We start from the raw sequence: 19,762 nt of genomic DNA, 5'->3' as shown, positions 1-19,762 counted from the left end.
GTCGTGGGTTCAATCCCCGGTGGGGTACACTGCTGCTGTACCCTTGAGTAAGGTACTTTACCTAGATTACTCCAGTAAAAACCCAACTGTATAAATGGGTAATTGTATGTAAAAATAATGTGTAAAAAATAATAATAATGTAATTGTATGTAAAAAATAATGTGATATATTGTAACAATTGTAAGTCACCCTGGATAAGGGTGAAAAAAAAGTAAAAATCAATAGTTAGGCAGTGATATATGTAATGAATATACACTGTTTGCCTAAACCAGCTGTAGTATCCAGACATAATAACATGAATTCCTTTCAGCATCAAAGAGTACGTGGCACTTACAAGGTAGTTGGGGCATTGTGGTCTAATTGAGGCGCACAGGGGGTAGAGTGTGGGAGGAGAATGTCCCCCCTCCCAGTGGAACATTTTTGAAAAAATGGATTAGGTGGTGTATTCTGGCACATTCTTGCATAGTTTAAGCATGTGCTAGACTAGTAGTGGTCTGTTTTGTAGTCTGACAAAGTACTCCATTAGTGCCATGAAGAAGATTTTTTTCCAGCACTGCTCACAGCAAGGCAAGATCAACAAGAAGAAAAATAGACTTTCGGAGCATCAAGGCCCTTGCAATAAAAGAAAACGTGTATGGAATTGGTGACCACACCTTTAATTGTGTACAGTTGCAATATGGGAAACACCATGCTGCAGTCAGGTTTTGATCTGACAGCATGAAACAGACAGGTCTTATGACTACATGTTACCGTTTATTTTTCTGTAAAAACAAGTTTAAATTGTAGCGAGTTCGCTACTATTTATGATATTAAATACACCACAGCAAGCATATTGTCTTATATTTTAGATATTCTCTGACAGCTGTACATTTCATTTTCAATTCCCTAAATGTTTTTTTTCTTCTTTTTTTTTCTCAGCAGTACACTTCCAAATTACAGTCCCAATTATTTCTATGCGTTCTACTTTCACATTAAAATGTTCAGATTGAGAAATATTGTAACGTGCACGGGGGTAGTGGTTAGGGTTGGTAAGTGACGCAATCAAATATGAAGACATAAGCCCAATACCAGCTCCTGCAAGGGAGCCAGCTCTTTCGTACAGCGGTATCGGAGCTATGCTTCAGAGCGGGAGGTTCCGGGTTTGGGTCCAACCTCCGCCTGTGAGAAACCCCTGCCTGCGGGATCCAAGATCCTTACAATATTATCAGCTCATCATCTAACTAGGGAATCTGCTGTGCAATTAAATCATCCTTAAACTCCTGACGGTAAACAATGTAACCAAATTTATTGCATCTGGGATAGTTGCAGCTGCTGAAGAAGATGCAACAGGAAATAAATCTGCTCATGTTGACTCAGAACTATTTTTAGACACTACGATTTGACTAGTGAAATATAACGTTGGTTTAATGGAATTCACAAAGAACACTTTTTTTCAGCTTGATATGGTAACATTTTCACTTCCTTTTTTGTTTAATTATTGAGCTTTTTGCTGCATTACAGCCCTTCATTAAAAAAAAAAAAAGTATTTATTTTCAGGGCAGTTTGTTTATGGCAACACACAATTCACTCCAAGCTAGACTGTTATTTTAAATGGAAAGATATTTTTTTTGTTATGCTACAGCCTGCCCCTAAAAACACATCTGCCAAGAGGAGGGAGTGCTACTGAGACAGCCACACTTTCAATGCACTAAGGCCCTGTCCACACTATGCCTTTAACCATATTAGTTGACTTTAAATCAGCTTAAAAGTTCTAAATACGGTTTGCGTCCACACTGCGCAGCATTTAATACCTTACTCGAGAACCAGACTCGAGACCACCTCAGGAGGTTGTCTCGAGTCTGGTTCTAATTAGATCGCATCCCCACCAACCCCCACCCCCCAACACTAGTTAATAATGACATGACACAGAAATATACAGTGGCTCTCAAAAGTATTCACCCCCCTTGGACTTTTCCACATTCTATTGTCTTAAAACATGGAATCAAAATGGATTTAATTAGGAGTTTTTGCCACTGATCAACACAAAAAAGTCCATAATGTCAAAGTGAAAATAAAATCTACAAATTGTTCTAAATTAATTACAAATATAAAACAGAAAATAATTGATTGCATAAGTATTCACCCCCTTTGCTATGACACATCTAAATAAGCTCTGGTGCAACCAATTGTCTTTAGAAGTCACATAATTAGTTGAATGGAGTCCACCTGTGTGCAATGAAGGTGTTTCACATGATTTCAGGTTAAATACACCTGTCTCTGGGAGGTCCCACAGTTGGTTAGTACATTTCCTAACAAAAACTACATCATGAAGACGAAGGAACATTCAAAGCAAATACGGAATAAAGTTTTTCAAAAGCACCAATCAGGGGTAGGATATAAGAACATCTCCAAGGCATTGAATATCCCCCAGAGCACAGTAAAGTCCATTATTAAGAAATGGAGAGAATATGGCACAACTGTGAATCTGTCTAGAACAGGCCGTCCTCAAAAACGGAGTATCCGGGCGAGAAGGGCACTAGTCAGGGAGGCCACCAAGAGGCCTCCTCTAAAGGACTTACAGTCTTCCACGGCTGAGCTGGGAGACACTGTGCATACGGCAACAATAGCCTGGGTGCTTCACAAAACTGGCCTTTATGGGAGAGTGGCAAAAAGAAAGCCATTGTTGAAAAAAACTCACATCAAATCTTGGCTAGAGTTTGCCAGAAGGCATGTGGGAGACTCTGAGAAGATTCTATGGTCTGATGAGCCCAAAATAGAGCTTTTTGGCCTCAACGCTAAGCGCTATGTTTGGCGCAAGCCTAACACCGCACATCATCCTGAGAACACCATCCCTACCGTGAAGCATGGTGGTGGCAGCATCATGCTATGGGGATACTTCTCTGCGTCAGGGCCTGGAACGCTCATGAAGATAGAGGGCAAAATGGATGCAGCAAAGTACAGAGAACTCCTGGAGGAAAACCTGCTGAAGTCTGCAAGAGACCTGGGACTTGGGAGAAGATTCATCTTCCAGCAGGACAATGACCCCAAACATACAGCCAAAACCACACTGGAGTGGCTTAAAAACAAAAAGGTCAATGTCCTGGAGTGGCCCAGTCAAAGCCCGGACCTCAATCTAATTGAGAATATGTGGAAAGAGCTGAAAATTGCTGTTCATCAAAGGTCCCCATCCAACTTGACAGAGCTTGAGCAATTTTGCCTGTTGTAAACAAACTGACATATTATGTTCTACACTACAGTATATTCAAACTGCAATACAATAATAAAAAAAAGTTGTGGGTAAAACAAAGTACAGAAAACTGGTGCACAGCATTTTGTAAGGCAGAGCTGAATAAAATGCCCTGACTTAGCTAAGGTAACATTAGTGCACTATGTTACAAACAATGTTAGTTCTGGTATTTTGAGTTGTTTTGACCTTAATTTAAACATTTAGAGGTGGCAATGACCCTACTGACCCACTCTGCTTGATGTTTATTCATTCTGTATGAACTCTCTGTGAGAATTGTGCCCTGGTCTCTACGGTTGAGTCAGTAACTGTGAGGTGGTGGTCTGATCAGAACAGCTGTGGGATGTCCTGCATTCCCAGCCAAAACCAAAACATTCAGGAAGTCTAGCTCTTCTCAAACACTGAGAATGGGTGGTTTACATCTGTGTCCCAGTGAACACAAAAGTCCTTTTTTTTTTTTTTTTTTTTTTTTTAAAGAGAGCTGACTGGTGCAATAAAAAAAAAAATTCCATAGACTTTTAAATGGTTGGCAACTGTATAAACAAGAAAATATAACCAGATGTTACAGCTACGGTATGAGTCACAGTGATACTTGATATTATAATCGGAAATACAGTGCAAAGATGGCTATCTTCATCAGAAAGCTTTTGACAAAGTCCAACATAAAAGATTAATTCTCAAACTGAATGCAGTAGGGATTCAAGGAAATGCATGCACATAGATTAGGGAGTGGTTAACATGTAGAAAACAGAAAGTACTGATTAGAGGAGAAACCTCAAAATGGAGCGAGGTAACCAGTGGTGTACCACAGGGATCAGTATTAGGTCCTTTGCTATTCCTAATCGACATTAATGATTTAGATTCTGGTATAGTAAGCTAACTTGTTAAATTTGCAGACAACACAAAAATAGGAGTGGCAAACACTGTTGCAGCAGCAAAGGTCATTCAAAATGATCTAAACAGCATTCAGAACTGGGCAGACACATTGCAAATTACATTTAATAGAGAAAAGTGTAAGGTACTTCACGCAGGCAAAAAAATGTGCATTATAAATATCATATGGGAGATACTGAAATTGAAGGAGGAATCTATGAAAAAGACCTAGGAGTTTATGTTGACTCGGAAATGTCTTCATCTAGACAATGTGGGGAAGCTATAAAAAAGGCCAACAAGATGCTTGGATATATTGTGAAAAGTGTTGAATTTAAATCAAGGGAAGTAATGTCAAAACTTTACAATGCATTAGTAAGACCTCATCTAGAATATTGGGTTCAGTTCTGGTCACCTCTTTGCTGTTCTAGAAAGAGTGCAAAGAAGAGAGACCAGAATTATCCCGGGTTTAAAAGGCATGTCATATGCAGACAGGCAAATAATTTAATCTATTCAGTCTTGAACAAAGAAGACTATGCAGTGATCTGATTCAAGCATTCAAAATTCTAAAAGGTATTGACAATGTCGACCCAGGGGAATTTTTGGACCTGAAAAAAGAAACAAGGACCAGGGGTCAAAAATGGAGATTAGATAAATGGGCATTCAGAACAGAAAATAGGAGGCACTTTTTTGCACAGAGAATTGTGAGGCTGGAACCAATTCCCCAGTAATGTTGTTGAAGCTGACACCCTGGGATCCTTCAAGAAGCTGCTTGATGAGATTCTGGGATCAATAAGCTACTAACAACCAAACGAGCAAGATGGGCCGAATGGCCTCCTCTCGTTTGTAAACTTTCTTATGTTCTTATGTAATAAATTGTAGACTCAAATAGCAACAATGCTCTTTTGACTACTAATTTGCTACCAATGTTGTAGTTAAGAAGAAATATATATTTTACGAGCTTAAATTGGTTACCTGTCTGAGTTATCATTCTTTCATTTATGAATAAAAACTTTCCCTAGGAGCTAGGCAAACAAAGAAGACAAGTATGTGAAAAGCAGGTTCCTACTAATAAAAAATAAAAAAGTGTTAAACTTTTCCTCTAAAATGTACATTTGTTCCTGTATTTCAGTTCACATGAATTCCCCCCTTTACTGTATGGAAAACCATTTGAATGTTTATAGTTCACTCCTTGGCATTAAATCAAAGTTGCCCCCACATACGGCCCCCCCCCTTGTGTCTGAAATGTTTCCCTTAATGTGCAGCTAATAAACGACTGTTTGCTGAGTGCTTATCTAAAGTTTTCCATAGCAACTCTGACACGAAATATGCAGAGTTTCCAGCATTACATGCCCAGAGAGACACATGGATTATTATTTCTGTCAAGTGAAGTAACTGCATGTTTATTCATGCATCATTCTGTAATGGAGAAAGCTGTTTAATTTTCCACAGAATTACTCATCTATTTATGAAAAAAATGGTGAAAAATAACCTTGTTTAGAATTCCCACAACCTTTTTTTGTTGTTAGTTATGTGGTTCTTGTTTTCTTTGGTTAATTATTTTAATAGCTGACCAATAAAGACATGATTCATTTTTAGAAAATACTTTTATTTGAAGTATAGACGTTTTTTGTAACCGGTTCCATTAAAATTGGCCAAAATACAATACATATGTGGTTTTAGTGGTATTTCCTTAATGCTTTAGGGCAAATTGCAACCGTCTTTTATGGCATTTTTTTTTTTACTTTTTTTTGTAGCCGGTTTCATTGGTAATTAAAATTGGCCAAAATACAATACATATGTGGTTTTAGTGGTATTTCTGTAATGCTTTAGGGCAAATTTTATGAGGTTAAATTAAATTTGTCTCGGTCACTGTTCCACAATATTGTTTATTTATGAGAAATTGTTGAATAAGAACATTAAATGTACACATTATTTTATTACTGATAGTTAGCACTTTGTACAGTTACAATGGTTGTATAGACAAATGAACCCCATTTGAAAGTACACCCACTCTTCGTTATATCGCCCCTCGCTTTTCTGAGGATTTGGATATATTGCGGTCCTGGAGTTGGATCCCAATTTTTACAGTCTAACTGCGCATGCTTTTGCTGCATTATACGTAGCTAATTTCACTGTTTGTTTTATTTTGTACTGCACATCACAAACTAAAATATACAGAACAATTCAAAACAAAGCATTAATATCGTACTGTTATCATATACACACGTATTGCACAATAACACAAAGCAAATTAAATATCTACTTGCTGAAGCTGTTTTTTAAGCAATGCACAATTAAAAGTCACAGGGCACCCTAACAACAAGCCTCCTATGTTGTGAATGGATTCTTTTAATGCAGCGATTCAGGCATTTGAGAAAGGAGAGGAAGATTCATGAAATTAATTGGAGACTAAGTTGATGAGAAGCAGTTACCCTCCGCAGTACGAATTAAAATGGTGTGCTGCTTTTTATATGAAAAATGAGAAAAAGTGTGTTGCGTAGAGGGTTTATATTGGATCCTGACACCCCCGATAAAATGAGGGAGTGGTTGTACAGTGTTGTTAGCCTATTTGTTTTTCCATCGGTCTCCCGCTGTATCGTGGCCCTCGATATATAGCAGATTGCATCGCGTATTTGTATTGCATACATGTCAACAGTCCCGATATGGTCGGGACAGTCCTGATTTCCGAGCAAATGTCCCATGTCCAAATGCATAGGAAGAAAGTCCCGATATTTACACATTAAAAAAAAATTAAAAAATCATTTATTCTCCACAGAGTTAGTGAAAAGCACACGCTATGCTCTTCGTGCGGCTGACACATCTGCTGATCATTAACACTAGAAGCACCGCGGCGGTCATTTTGGCGTTTTTTGGTTTTAAAATGTAATTTTCTCCAGTCGTGTAACACATATGGGGCTGTGCGTTCGTGTACCTTTCTGTCCGTATGTATTAAATATTCTCACAAAGCATGAAACGCGGGAGTGCAGAAATAAAGGAGATATATTACATTATACCTAAAAGCCCCGAGAGCAGTCACATTGACGACCACACAGAAAACAATTGTATTTTGATTATACAGAACGGTATTCTACTTTACTATTTTTATTTACCAGTCCGCAGTGTGTTTAGCTGTAATCAGATTAGTCTCTGCTCTCTACTTGAATTAATGACGGATAGTCTATTGTTTTCAATCAGCCTTTTGAAGGCTGGTGCCTGCTTGACAGGTGCGCTGCTTTGGTCAGTCAATTAGCATCGGGACTAGTGAAAATAAATACCAGAGACTGTGGAGTTTTATAACGCAACAAAATATGGAGTTGATGTTTTGGATCAGATGACAAGGAAGTATTCCATGAAAGCTGGCTCATGTGGTCTGTTCAGGTGTTTTACAATGTATTGGACCTAGCAGCCTGGGTACTTTACAAAGAATGCACGGAGAAGAATTTCTCAAGGAGAAAATATATTTTACAGTTAGCACAGGAACTTCACAAGAAGCATTTGGAACAGAGGGAGACTGCCAAGTTTGTACCCACAGCTGAAGCTGGCAACCCCGCTGAGAGCTGCAAGAGACGCCAATGCCAGGTTGGCAAGTGCAACAAATAATAAAAATTCGGACAACTGTGCCCTGTGCAGAAAGGCGGCGTGGAGAAGCGCATTACCTGTGTTGATTGTGAACAGTCTTAGACTCAAGGTAAAGGAATACCGTTTTGTCAAAAAAAGAAAAATAAATAACTTTTATAACTTCTTGTGCTTTGCGCTTCTGTAAAATGTTTTCTTCTAAGTATATTTATCTACTGTAAGACAGCAGGGAGGGGGTTAAAGTCTCCCTGCAGGAAAACATGTGCGGAATGCACATTCGTGTGGTTAATTGTGTTTTCCTTTATTGTTTGATTGTGTTGCTTTATTGTTTAATTTAATTTGTTAATGATTTGAGTGTTAATTATCCCCTGCACCTGGTGGTAATTATAAATTAGAACCAGGTGCAGGGTATTTAAAGAGGGCAGTCAGATTGCTCAGGGTGGCTGAGTAGAAGGAGGCAGAAAAGGTGCTCTGCTTCCGAGCAGTCAGGAGGAAATGTAAGCGGGGTAAACTTGTGTGATTTTGTCTGTTTGTGGTGTTGTGTTTGGTGGGGAAATGGCTTAGCCATCCCACTTATAGTCAGGGTGTTCCTGAAAGTTTAGTCAGTGCTCAGAAAGAGCTAGGTGTTTATTTTGTGTTTGTTTTGTTTATTATTAAAAATAGCGCGTCAGCACGGGAAAAAAATCCATTCCTGTGTGTTGGGTCGTGGTTTTAAAGGGGCAACGAACCCGTGTGTCAGCGTTCCATTTACATTTGGTGTCAAAGTGTGGGCACCCCTACGACCCAAGAAGAAAAAAAATAAATGGATATTGCGGAACTGATAAGGACTTTGGAAAAGTCCACGGCGGAGACGCGGGAGGCGACTCGTCAGCAATGGGAGTGCAACCTACAATGGAGGCAAGCGTTTGGGTTGCCTACACGGGAACTGGAGTTATCTGTGTCACAGCTGGGGCTGGTGCTGCACCAGGTGCTGGAGAAAATGATGTGGCCAGCACCCGAGCCAGAGGGGGGGGAGCTGCCGTCCGGAGAGCCAGAGGGGGTTGAGCTGCTGTGTTAGAGATTTTATTTTTCACTTTGACATTATGGACTTTTTTTGTGTTGGTCAGTGGCAAAAACTCCTAATTAAATCCATTTTGATTCCATATTGTAACACAATAAAATGTGGAAAAGTCCAAAGGGGGTGTGTGTGTATTGGACCCCGACACCCACGATATATTGAGTGGGTGGTGTATTTGTAATGTGTTACAGGTATATGTAGAGGTTGTGTACCAATAATTATTCCATGAATGAGCCAGAGGGCTACTAACCTCCCTAAGACACATTGAGCCAAGGGTGTTGTTTGGACCTCTGGATTGTGAGTGTTTCTATGCTTCAAATAGAACAAATCATTCACACACATCTAGTACTGGTAGGACCTCAGGTTTGTCAAGCTGATCACATTATGATTAAAAAAAGCTAGTTACACACCATGGATCGTTATTGCTGTGTTACCTGTTTGATAATGTGGGCATTAATCCTTATCGGTGCACTAGAGCGGCCATTTTGAAAAGACCTTTGAAACAGACTTTAAAGTTAGAAGTGTAAAAAGTTTTCAGGGTGTTAACAATTAAAAAAGAAAAATTACAGGCATGTTATCTAAACAGTTGTAGCAACAAGTGGGGACGTGCAACTGGTATACTGCTGCTGGTATATTCAAATTAGCTATGTCCTGTAAGACTATGCCAAGAACCTGACAACTGAATAAAATGACAGAACATAACTTAGGTGAGGAGCAAATATTATCACGAGTAACCTAAAGTAAGTGGAAATATAACAAGACATAGCTTGCCTTTGTTTTGTTTAATATTCCCATTTGAATAATTTATTTAGGCCTGTAAAACCAATTTTAGCATGACAATTAAGCATCTCTCCTTAGATATTGTGAACCAAATGTCCCCAACAAGCATGGACGCAACGCTTCTTATTGTGACTAAATCTTTTCCTAACCCCAAGCAGAGCCCTTAGCTATCAGGTGGGCGTATACAAAACTCAGGCATCATTAAGATTGACAGACAGCTAAATGTCTCTTCAGTCATGTGAGGGCCTTCTGCAGTGCTTCTAAAAAAAAGCCTATATTTAAAATACTAAATCCATATATCATGTTAAAATAAGTAATTTGACAGTGAGATCTGACAGAAATTCTTGAATAAATGTTAACGTTGAGTAACTTCCTGTGTAGTAAATGGTATAGTTTTGTACTGTGTTTCGTCTCTAGCTTACAACACATAAGACCACAGTGGGTATTTTTTCATATATAATTACAAATACAAAAATATACAATCTATACCAGAATGACTAAAGCTGGACGACAAATGAATATTACGACATGTAGAGGAACATAAAGTTAAAATCAGAATCTTGCTGCCAGCCTTTCAACAGAAGGAAAAAGTGGCTTTGTGATACGAGGTGCCATAATTTTGTTGTTAGTCACCAGATCAAATTGGCTGATTGTTCGGTATAGAGGATGCTCCTGCACAGCCTGTGGTCAAGTAAGTTCTGGGCGACTCAGTTGCTTCAAGTAAAGCTTTCAGGGGGGAGTACGGGGCTTGGCAGAGCCACGAGCAAGGCTATCTCTATGAAGACAGTTAACGGCACATCCACAGGACACGGAGGAAGGACCCGGACATGAAGAAGATGGAAGAAGACTGCGGACAGAATGAGGCCAGCGCAGCATGGGACGTACTCTGATTACCTCTGCCCCTTGACACCCAACGTGTCACCTGGGATTACACAAGTCTCTAGTAGCGCAGCTACAAAGGCCTCAAGGAGCACCAACAGCAGTGAGTCCAGGAGCTGCTTGTGGAGTGCAGCGAGGCCTTTGCCAAAGAAGGACCAGTGGGCTGGACCACACAGGTACGGCACCACATCGACACTGGGACTACCACACCCATCTAAACCCCTGGGCTCAAAGGATGGAATCGAACTGGCTGGTGGAAGAGATGTGGAGAAATTGGGTGATCAAGCTCTCCACTAGCCCACGGGCCAACCCTATGGTCCTGGTCCCCAAGAAGGACGGAAAGATGCAGTTCTGTTTCGACTACCGCCAGCTGAACCTCACCACCCAAAAGGACTCCCATCTCCTCCCCTGGATTGATGACACCTTAGACTTCCTGCTTATAAACAGAACACATTGTCTGGTTGTTCGACATGGGGGAATGCTTCCACACAGCCTGGGTTCAAGCAAGTTCTGAGTGGCGCAGTTGCATCATTGAGTTGCATTAATAAGGCAATAATGTGCCTAAAACAGAGCTAATGCTCCTGGTGTGTTTTATTTCTACGAAACACACTATAATATAGTTAAAAGGTCTACCACACTGATAAATAGTCATGACCAAATTTTACGAGTCAAACAATGGATGCATTATATTATCTTAGAAAGTTTTAGCTATCAACATTTCAGTTTATTCCAGCGTGTACCAGTCATTTTTTGAAAAGGGTACAGGGTACAGTACTCTGTCAAGTCAAATCTATACCTTTCACATCTTTAGCTTTGCAAATGTAATGACAATGTGGTCTTGATTTGTTTTTAGCAGACCACTTTGGCATCCAGCCACGACAAACAATCTGGATACAATCAGCATAATTGGATTTATTAATAAATAAATCCAAGAAAGGCTGGACTATGAAAAAATACCGCAGCAATTGATACAATTTTGGAGCACATTTTGACAAGTTAGTGGCAGCTTTGAAAAAAAAAAAGGATTTTCAATATTTTGTTCAGTGTCTCTCTGACAGCAGAAATGACTCATGAGCGGCCTTGCTTTTTTACGTCACTATTAAACACTAACATTAATTTAAGCAGCTCCGGTAGGCCTCACCATCAAATTAATTATTTGTACATTTCAAACAAAAAATAGATATTGTCTTGCCTATCTGTCTGTCAATAATCTCTGTCGTACCTGAGTTTTGTGCACGTCCACTTGTGCGCTAAATGGTCAATTTCCACGTGACCATCAAGTTATGCTATAGTACTGGATTAAATGTATATACATATACTTTATTGTCTAAGCAAGGCCTTACAGTCAGCATGTAAAATATTACAATACAATGTACATCTTCCAAGTGAGAACATCTAGATAAAGTTAACATTTAAAAATATGCCCTAGGCCATATTAGACTGTAATTTAATATTTAATTCATTTTCATGTCACTTTTTATATGGAGTCAAAAATGTGTAATTTAATCAATTACTCAATTTTCCTCAAAAGTATAAATAAAATAGATAATGTAATTTTGGCAATATATAGTATTTGAATTGCTTTTAAGACACCTCCCAAAAGATATGATTGGGTTACAGAGGATGAAAGTAGAATTATGTTGTTTTTTTTTCCAGAGAACATTAACTATTAAAATCCCCTTTGAATTGTAGCTGCTTCTTTTTTTTTTTTTTTTAAAGAAATTAAAAACATATTTTAGTGATAAGACAACTTTGCTTAACATACAGTAACCACCAGGGGTGTGCAGCTATTATTTCAGCCCCCTCTGAAAGTGTGATTTTGCATAGAGTGCACTCATTTACTATGGCAACTCACAGTTGCTATGATTGCAGATGGGGCAGTAGATGTACATCTCAAGCAGTCGTTTCTAAAACACCTCATCCTATTTAAAATATATTAGCTGCGTATTAGTAAAACATACCCCCCCCCCCCCCAGGCTTATTATAATGTACTTTGCTTGCTAAGTTTTAATGAAGTGTGTGATTGTGCATGTTCTTAGTGTGGGTGTAACTCTATACTCCGTGAGGAGAGCTTGAACTGGCCTCTGTTCTGAATCTAGATCTGGCCTGATTACAATAAAGTAATCTGTACCCCAAAGAGGAAACCGAACAGCGGGTGTAACAAAAAGGCTGTACAACCTAATACGAGAAAATGCCTAACAGGCTTTGTTCTGATTTACTGTTAGGAATTAAGGTACAACCACAATTCACCACCCTTGATTTAAAGCATAGCTCTGTCTGCCAGACCAGATGTAATCTCCTGAGAAGTGCAAGATCCACATAATTCATCGGTCAAAATGTGGAGGTTGCTCTTCTCAGTGAGATGGCCAGGAGGAGTTGTTTGGGAGAACAGAAATAAAACTTCACATTTGTACATTCAACATGATATGAATTCTAAATTTGCATTTTACACACAGACTTTCAATGTATCAAGTTGAATGTGTGATGGCAATGGCACATCATGACACAAAGCATTTGCAGTAAAATAAGAATCTGTTATAACTCAATCCACAGAAGACAAGATAAGATGGGAGCTTTAGGGAATTATAACAGCCCAGAAAGACCATTAGGTAGTCATTGTATTACGGGCTTAAGAAACTCACTTTGACAAGAAAACACTTTAAAACATTTCAAGATTTGTTGAGACCAGACATATAGCCAGCTAGTTGACGAAGCGACAGATGCAAAGGGATCATGGCTAAACTTTAACAACCAGCCCTTTCTGTGTTTTTGTCACAAGCTTTTGTTTTTGTCTGCTAAGAAATAAATAAATAAATAAAGTAGAAACATGTAATTTTACTTTTTTTTTATTTCAACAATGGTATTTTATTATTTTTACTGCACTGAATGCCCTTTGAAGCTATGTGCTTGGCCATTTATTTCCCCTGATACCTGTCATAATAGAAAACTGAAGTGCAAGGCACTGTATGTTAAAAGCCAAGGTTCTGACTTTCATTCCACACTTGTCTACTTGATTTCTCAACACAGCCTAGAAATGAGGGGCAATAGGAGTCACTTTCTCACTTGTTAGTAGTTGTTAGTTTGCTGTCAGTCCTAAAAAAAAAAAAAAAACCTGATTGACACAAGCTGGTAATTAAATCAGATTCAGAAAAAAAAAAGAAAACATAAGTTAAGTTTAAAAACTGGTGTCCTTTTTCAAATTATTGTGTCATAAAATATAGAAAACCTGTGCCTACACCTTTTGGGCTGCTTCAACAGAAGAGGGTGCTATGGAGCAAATAAGGGACTAAACAAGACCAATAATGGTCCTTATAATAAATAAATAAATACATAAATAAATAAATGTAAAGATTTATAAACTGCATCATACAAAGAATAAATCCCCTGCTGCTCACAAAAAGCACCCTTAGTAAAGACTGATGTGATTCACTATTGAGTATTGATTCACTTAAGAAATACTGTTAGTTAAACAGTTATCTATACAACAAAAAAGAGAACATCTAAACAGAAAATAATGAGTTTAATGTGTTATTTTCATATAATAGAGATGGTAGTAATTTGAAATCATATTCCTCACTTAATGGGGTTTAAGAGAAGTATAATCTGTCTGTTGCTTTATGTACAGTGTAGATAAAGACAGTTAAATGTTGGTGTTCCAACACACAAAACATATTGCAAGGTGGAAAAAAATGTAGCAAGGTAAAAATGTTTATTTCAAGCCCTTAAATGTAAGGTTCTTTTATAAAAATGTGCTGACTTGAATTCAAAGCTATTCCTTTTCAAAGCTGCAGAAATAATGTTTCTTATTAACTATTCTTACTGTTCATATTTGAATTAGTAGAATAAGGATTTACTTACCTTCCTGTTGTTGTGCCAGTACCAGTGACGTTTGCAGAGTTGCAAGGATGGACAAGATCACAAGTTGCACACAGCTCATCATATCTACAAGTTAGACACAAGACTCTATGTGCTCAGGTAAAGGTTTGGTTTATTGTAACATCATCAAGAGGTCCCTCTCCTATCAGTACCAAGCCGAACACAAATCACAGCAGACCACTTTTCCCTTCCTACAGCCTTAAATAGGGAAAGAAAAAAAAGTTTGGCATGTCCCATTACCCAGCCCCCTTATTGAAATTCGAGAGTTGCACTCACAGGCAGGCCCTGTGATTAATATAAGTTAAGTTTAAGGGGAAACACCAACATTTCTGAAATGTTTACATGCTGCATCTGGGTCCCATATTTCTGTATACATGAACACAAATTTATGTTCTGTGAAAGATGAGTTCTGTCTTAATGATCACAGCTGCACGTCCTACCTAGTAAAAGGGATGAAGCCATCATCCAATGGTTGATCTAAGGCACTTTTTCTTTTGAGGAATACAACTTGTGTTTCAAAATACAGATTTTTCTTTTTTTTGTAATCACTTTCGCAGATGTAATATGATGCCATGATTCTTCCAAAAAAGGGTGAAATGCACACTTAATAATTTTGAAGTGCAGTCATGTAAATTATCCATTACAAAGTGAATGTCTCTAAGCGGTCAGAGTCATACCTTTAAGCTTTTGGTTGTTGCTTCATTCTTACTATAAGCTTACACATGGCACAGTGGGGATAGCGTCCTGGGCCCTCCATTTTTATTGACTTTAAAGAAAGGGAAACAGGTAGTTAAATCAACAATTCATAAGATTAGGTTAAGGAAACATTTAAACAGAAGATACTACTTCTTGAGCAATTGTTATAATTAATTTCTTGAGCAATTGTTATAACTAATTTACCTAAATGGAAAATCAGTTCCTGCATAGAAGTGTTGTAGATGTGTCCAGTTTGTTCAGATACTCCTGGAGCCACAAATGTTCCTGTAGCTTTTTCAGTGAACAAATCCATAACCTGATGGATTCACTGTAATCTGTTGTTGTTCAAGTACCAGTGACCATGGCAGAGCTGCAAGAATAACAATTTCAGAAAAGAGGTGATTTTTCTGATGACCTAAGTTACTGTAAAGTTTTAGTTTTAAATGGCAGTTTATGCGAGAAACATTAACACACATATTCATCGTCAAATGATCTGCTTAATAAAAGGTAGTAAAAGTATGTTCCAATATATATATAATTCTGAAACCCTTTGCTAAATCAGAAATGAGGTCGTCACAATCAGACCTGTGTTAAAATGCTACCTAGAGAAAGCTGTCCAGAAGTAAATATTCCTAGATAGAGTGTCGGAACCCAAGTTAAACCAATCTTTCTAGCAGCTGGAAGTACATATAAACCACAAATAACAGCTGGAGAATATTGGAATCCTGTTTGTCAGTTTCATCTTAGACAGATCAAAAGGACAAAGGGGGTTCACTGAGATAGTTTAGATAAGAACTGGACAGAATATCCTGTGGAGGCTTGCTGCAGTTCTAAGGGCAAGATGAATGCCTCATTTGTCAATCTCATCATTGGTCTGGAAGGACTGAAAGGTGAGATCCTGGGACACATTCTTACAACCAGTGGCATTACAAAGAAGTAAATGAAGTGTAGATTTAAATAATATTTAAATACTCTAGATCAAACTGACTGCCTCCTTGTATTCTTATGACAGAATTGCTCTTGAAACAAATAACCAATTATATTTAGTCCCCAAAGAAGCCAAAGAAGTTATCACAAACGATACTGAATGGACATTCACTGTCGGATCCAAAAATTCTGAGCCTCAGTACTCAGGGAAGAATAAGCATATACAAAATTTAGTACTGAAACATCTATACATATATATATATATATATATATATATATATATATATATATATATATATATATATATATATATATATATATATATATATATACATATATACAGTACTGTGCAAAAGTTTTAGGCAGGTGTAAAGAAAATGCTGTAAAGTAAGAATGCTTTCAGGTGTATGATTAAACAATTATACCAAACAGGTGCTAATGATCATCAATTCAATATGTAGGTTGAAACACAATCATTAACTGAAACAGAAACAGCTGTGTAGGAGGAATAAAATTGGGTGAGGAACAGCCAAACTCAGCTAACAAGGTGAGGTTGCTGAAGACAGTTTACTGTCAAAAGTCATACACCATGGCAAGACTGAGCACAGCAACAAGACACAAGGTAGTTATACTGCATCAGCAAGGGCTCTCCCAGGCAGAAATTTCAAAGCAGACAGGGGTTTCCAGATGTGCTGTCCAAGCTCTTTTGAAGAAGCACAAAGAAACGGGCAACGTTGAGGACCGTAGACGCAGTGGTCGGCCAAGGAAACTTACTGCAGCAGATGAAAGACACATCATGCTTACTTCCCTTCGCAATCGGAAGATGTCCAGCAGTGCCATCAGCTCAGAATTGGCAGAAAACAGTGGGACCCTGGTACACCCATCTACTGTCCGGAGAAGTCTGGTCAGAAGTGGCCTTCATGGAAGACTTGCGGCCAAAAAGCCATACCTCCGACGTGGAAACAAGGCCAAGCGACTCAACTATGCACGAAAACACAGGAACTGGGGTGCAGAAAAATGGCAGCAGGTGCTCTGGACTGATGAGTCAAAATTTGAAATATTTGGCTGTAGCAGAAGGCAGTTTGTTCGCCGAAGGGCTGGAGAGCGGTACACGAATGAGTGTCTGCAGGCAACAGTGAAGCATGGTGGAGGTTCCTTACAAGTTTGGGGCTGCATTTCTGCAAATGGAGTTGGGGATTTGGTCAGAATTACTGGTCTCGTCAATGCTGAGAAGTACAGGCAGATATTTATCCATCATGCAATACCATCAGGGAGGCATCTGATTGGCCCCAAATTTATTCTGCAGCATGACAACGACCCTAAAAAAACAGCGAAAGTCATTAAGAACTATCTTCAGCGTAAAAAAGAACAAGGAGTCCTGGAAGTGATGGTATGGCCCCCACAGAGCCCTGATCTCAAAATCATCGAGTCTGTCTGGGATTACATGAAGAGAGAGAAGCAACTGAGGCTGCCTACATCCACAGAAGAACTGTGGTTAGTTCTCCAAGATGTTTGGGCCAACCTACCTGCCGAGTTCCTTCAAAAACTGTGTGCAAGTGTACCTAGAAGAATTGATGCTGTTTTGAAGGCAAAGGGTGGTCACACCAAATATTGATTTGATGTAGATTTTTCTTCTGTTCACTCACTTTGCATTTTGTTAATTGATAAATATAAACTATTAACATGTCTATTTTTGAAAGCATTCTTACTTTACAGCATTGTTCACACCAGCCTAAAACTTTTGCACTGTACTGTATATATATATATATATATATATATATATATATATATATATATATATATATATATATATAATCATAGAATGCTGCGATTATCTTGGTTGATTCCGATTTGTATTTATTTATTTATATTTAAATATATGATTTATATCATATATTTAAAATCTTATGGCTTTAATATAAATATTGTTAAATATTGTTCTGTTATCATATACACACATATTGCACAATAACACAAAGCAAATTAAATATCTACTTGCTGAAGCGGTTTTTATTTTCTAGCCAACAAGGTGTTGTGGCAGCAATGCACTAGCAAAAGTCACAGGGCAGTGATATTAGCTCCCTAGCAACAAACCTCCTATGTTTGGAATGGATTATTTCAGTGGGTTTGTGCATTTGAGAAAGGAGAGGAAGAAATTAACTGGAGACTGATGAGAAGCAATTACCCTCCGCTGTACGAATTAAAACGGTGTGCTGCTTTTTTATACGAAAAATGAGAAAAAGCGGATTGCGTAGAGGATTTATATTGGACCCTGACACCCACGATAAACCGAGGGAGTGGTTGTACAGTATTTGTTAGCCAATTTGTTTTTCTATGGGTCTCTCGCTATATCGCGTCCCTCGATATATAGCAAATTTACATTGGACCCCGACACCTTTGATATATCGAGTGGGTGCTGTATTTTCAAATCCAATAATTGTATCCAAACTGACACTGACTGCAATGTGGGGCAGCAGTGTGGAGTAGTGGTTAGGGCTCTGGACTCTTGACCGGAGGGTTGTGGGTTCAATCCCTGGTGGGGGGACACTGCTGTTGTACCCTTGCGCAAGGTACATTACCTAGATTGCTCCAGTCAAAAAAAAAAAAAAAAAAAAAAAAACTGTATAAATGGGTAATTGTATGTGAAATAATGTCATATCTTGTAACAATTGTAAGTCGCCCTGGATAAGGGCGTCTGCTAATAAATAAATAATAATAATAATAATAGTAATAATAATGTGCTTAAGTTTAAGCTTGTGGTTCACTGAAGAAGGCACTAGCTGGAAGGGTTGTCTACTTCACAGTTGGGTTTTGCATTTGACTTCATGAACTCACACCTGGAAAGCAGTACTAAACATACATTGTTTTGTATGGTTGCTGAATAATAAAACTGATACAGTTACCATTCCTTTAAAAGGTGTATTGGAATATCAGGTATAATTGCTTTTTTTATCAATTAATCTAATGCCAAACAACTAAGGTACAGTTTTCTACATTTTCTTGCTAAACCAGAGGTAGGCAATGTTGACTCTTGAGGGCCACTCAATTCGTTTTTTTACACCCTGCTGGAGACCACTTCAGAATTGAATAACCTGGTTGGCAGTCTTGCTTTTTATGCCTGCAATTTTAATCATCTTATCACATTCGATGGGTTCCCAAAAAAACTCCACTATGCTTGACAGAGAGTGTTGTCATACAACTTGTGGAGAGGTGGGTAGAGCAACTCTTATTACAAAAAAATTACAAACAAACAAAAAAACTTGGAAAACCTGGAATCTTGGAATGAAAGAAAATAATCATATTACAGTAATTGTGCAGGTGTTTCTCCCTCTGGGAACCAAATATGAACTTGGTGGAAAGAGGTTCACAGTAGGGGGTTTTAGGGCAGCTCTCTTCCTGTTAAGATCATTAAAGGTGTGGCTATCACAGTAACTGGAGCATGTCGTTGATCTCCCCTGGGATGAAGTGGGGAGGAATGTAAAACCAAGGCTGTCAAGACAAGGTCTGGAATATTTTATGGAGGATCTGAAGTAGATTATGTCTTTTATCTGGGAGATTATGATCAAGGTCAAAGGGACTATTACCCTGAAACAAGGTTTAACAGCATTATGGCATTTTAAGAAATGTACAAACTTACACTTAACTGTTCAAAAGCAAGTATGCTGGCAAGATCATTTATTTGAAAACAGCTTTACTTATTGCAGAAGTAGTTTACTTTTTTTCTATTGACTACCAAAACAAACACTCGGAATTCCAGCAAGAACAGTAACATTCCTGTGGCAATGTGCCCCGCCCATGTGCGCATTTATATGTTACATGTTGCGTGTGTTAATGTTGGTGTATAGAGATGGCTGCACGGCCTATAAATGGGTGTG

The 19,762-nt window shown here is 38.4% G+C and overlaps 1 protein-coding gene across 2 annotated transcripts in view; it reads right to left on the bottom strand.

The window, feature by feature from the left end:
• LOC117426870 (collagen alpha-1(III) chain-like) overlaps nucleotides 1–14,467 on the bottom strand; it is a 48,192-nt gene extending 33,725 nt beyond the window's left edge. For both annotated transcript variants that reach the window (XM_034045023.3, XM_059033618.1), the window contains exon 1: nucleotides 14,247–14,467. In XM_034045023.3, coding sequence (XP_033900914.3) covers nucleotides 14,247–14,328 — 82 coding nt within the window. In that variant the 5' untranslated portion in view covers nucleotides 14,329–14,467. The remainder of the gene's footprint in view (nucleotides 1–14,246) is intronic.
• Between the last annotated feature and the right edge of the window lie 5,295 nt (nucleotides 14,468–19,762).

This window comes from Acipenser ruthenus, chromosome 11, assembly GCF_902713425.1.
Source record: "Acipenser ruthenus chromosome 11, fAciRut3.2 maternal haplotype, whole genome shotgun sequence".
Taxonomy (NCBI): domain Eukaryota; kingdom Metazoa; phylum Chordata; class Actinopteri; order Acipenseriformes; family Acipenseridae; genus Acipenser; species Acipenser ruthenus.
Note: the sequence above shows the minus strand (reverse complement) of the source record. Positions and strands in the feature narration are given on the sequence as shown.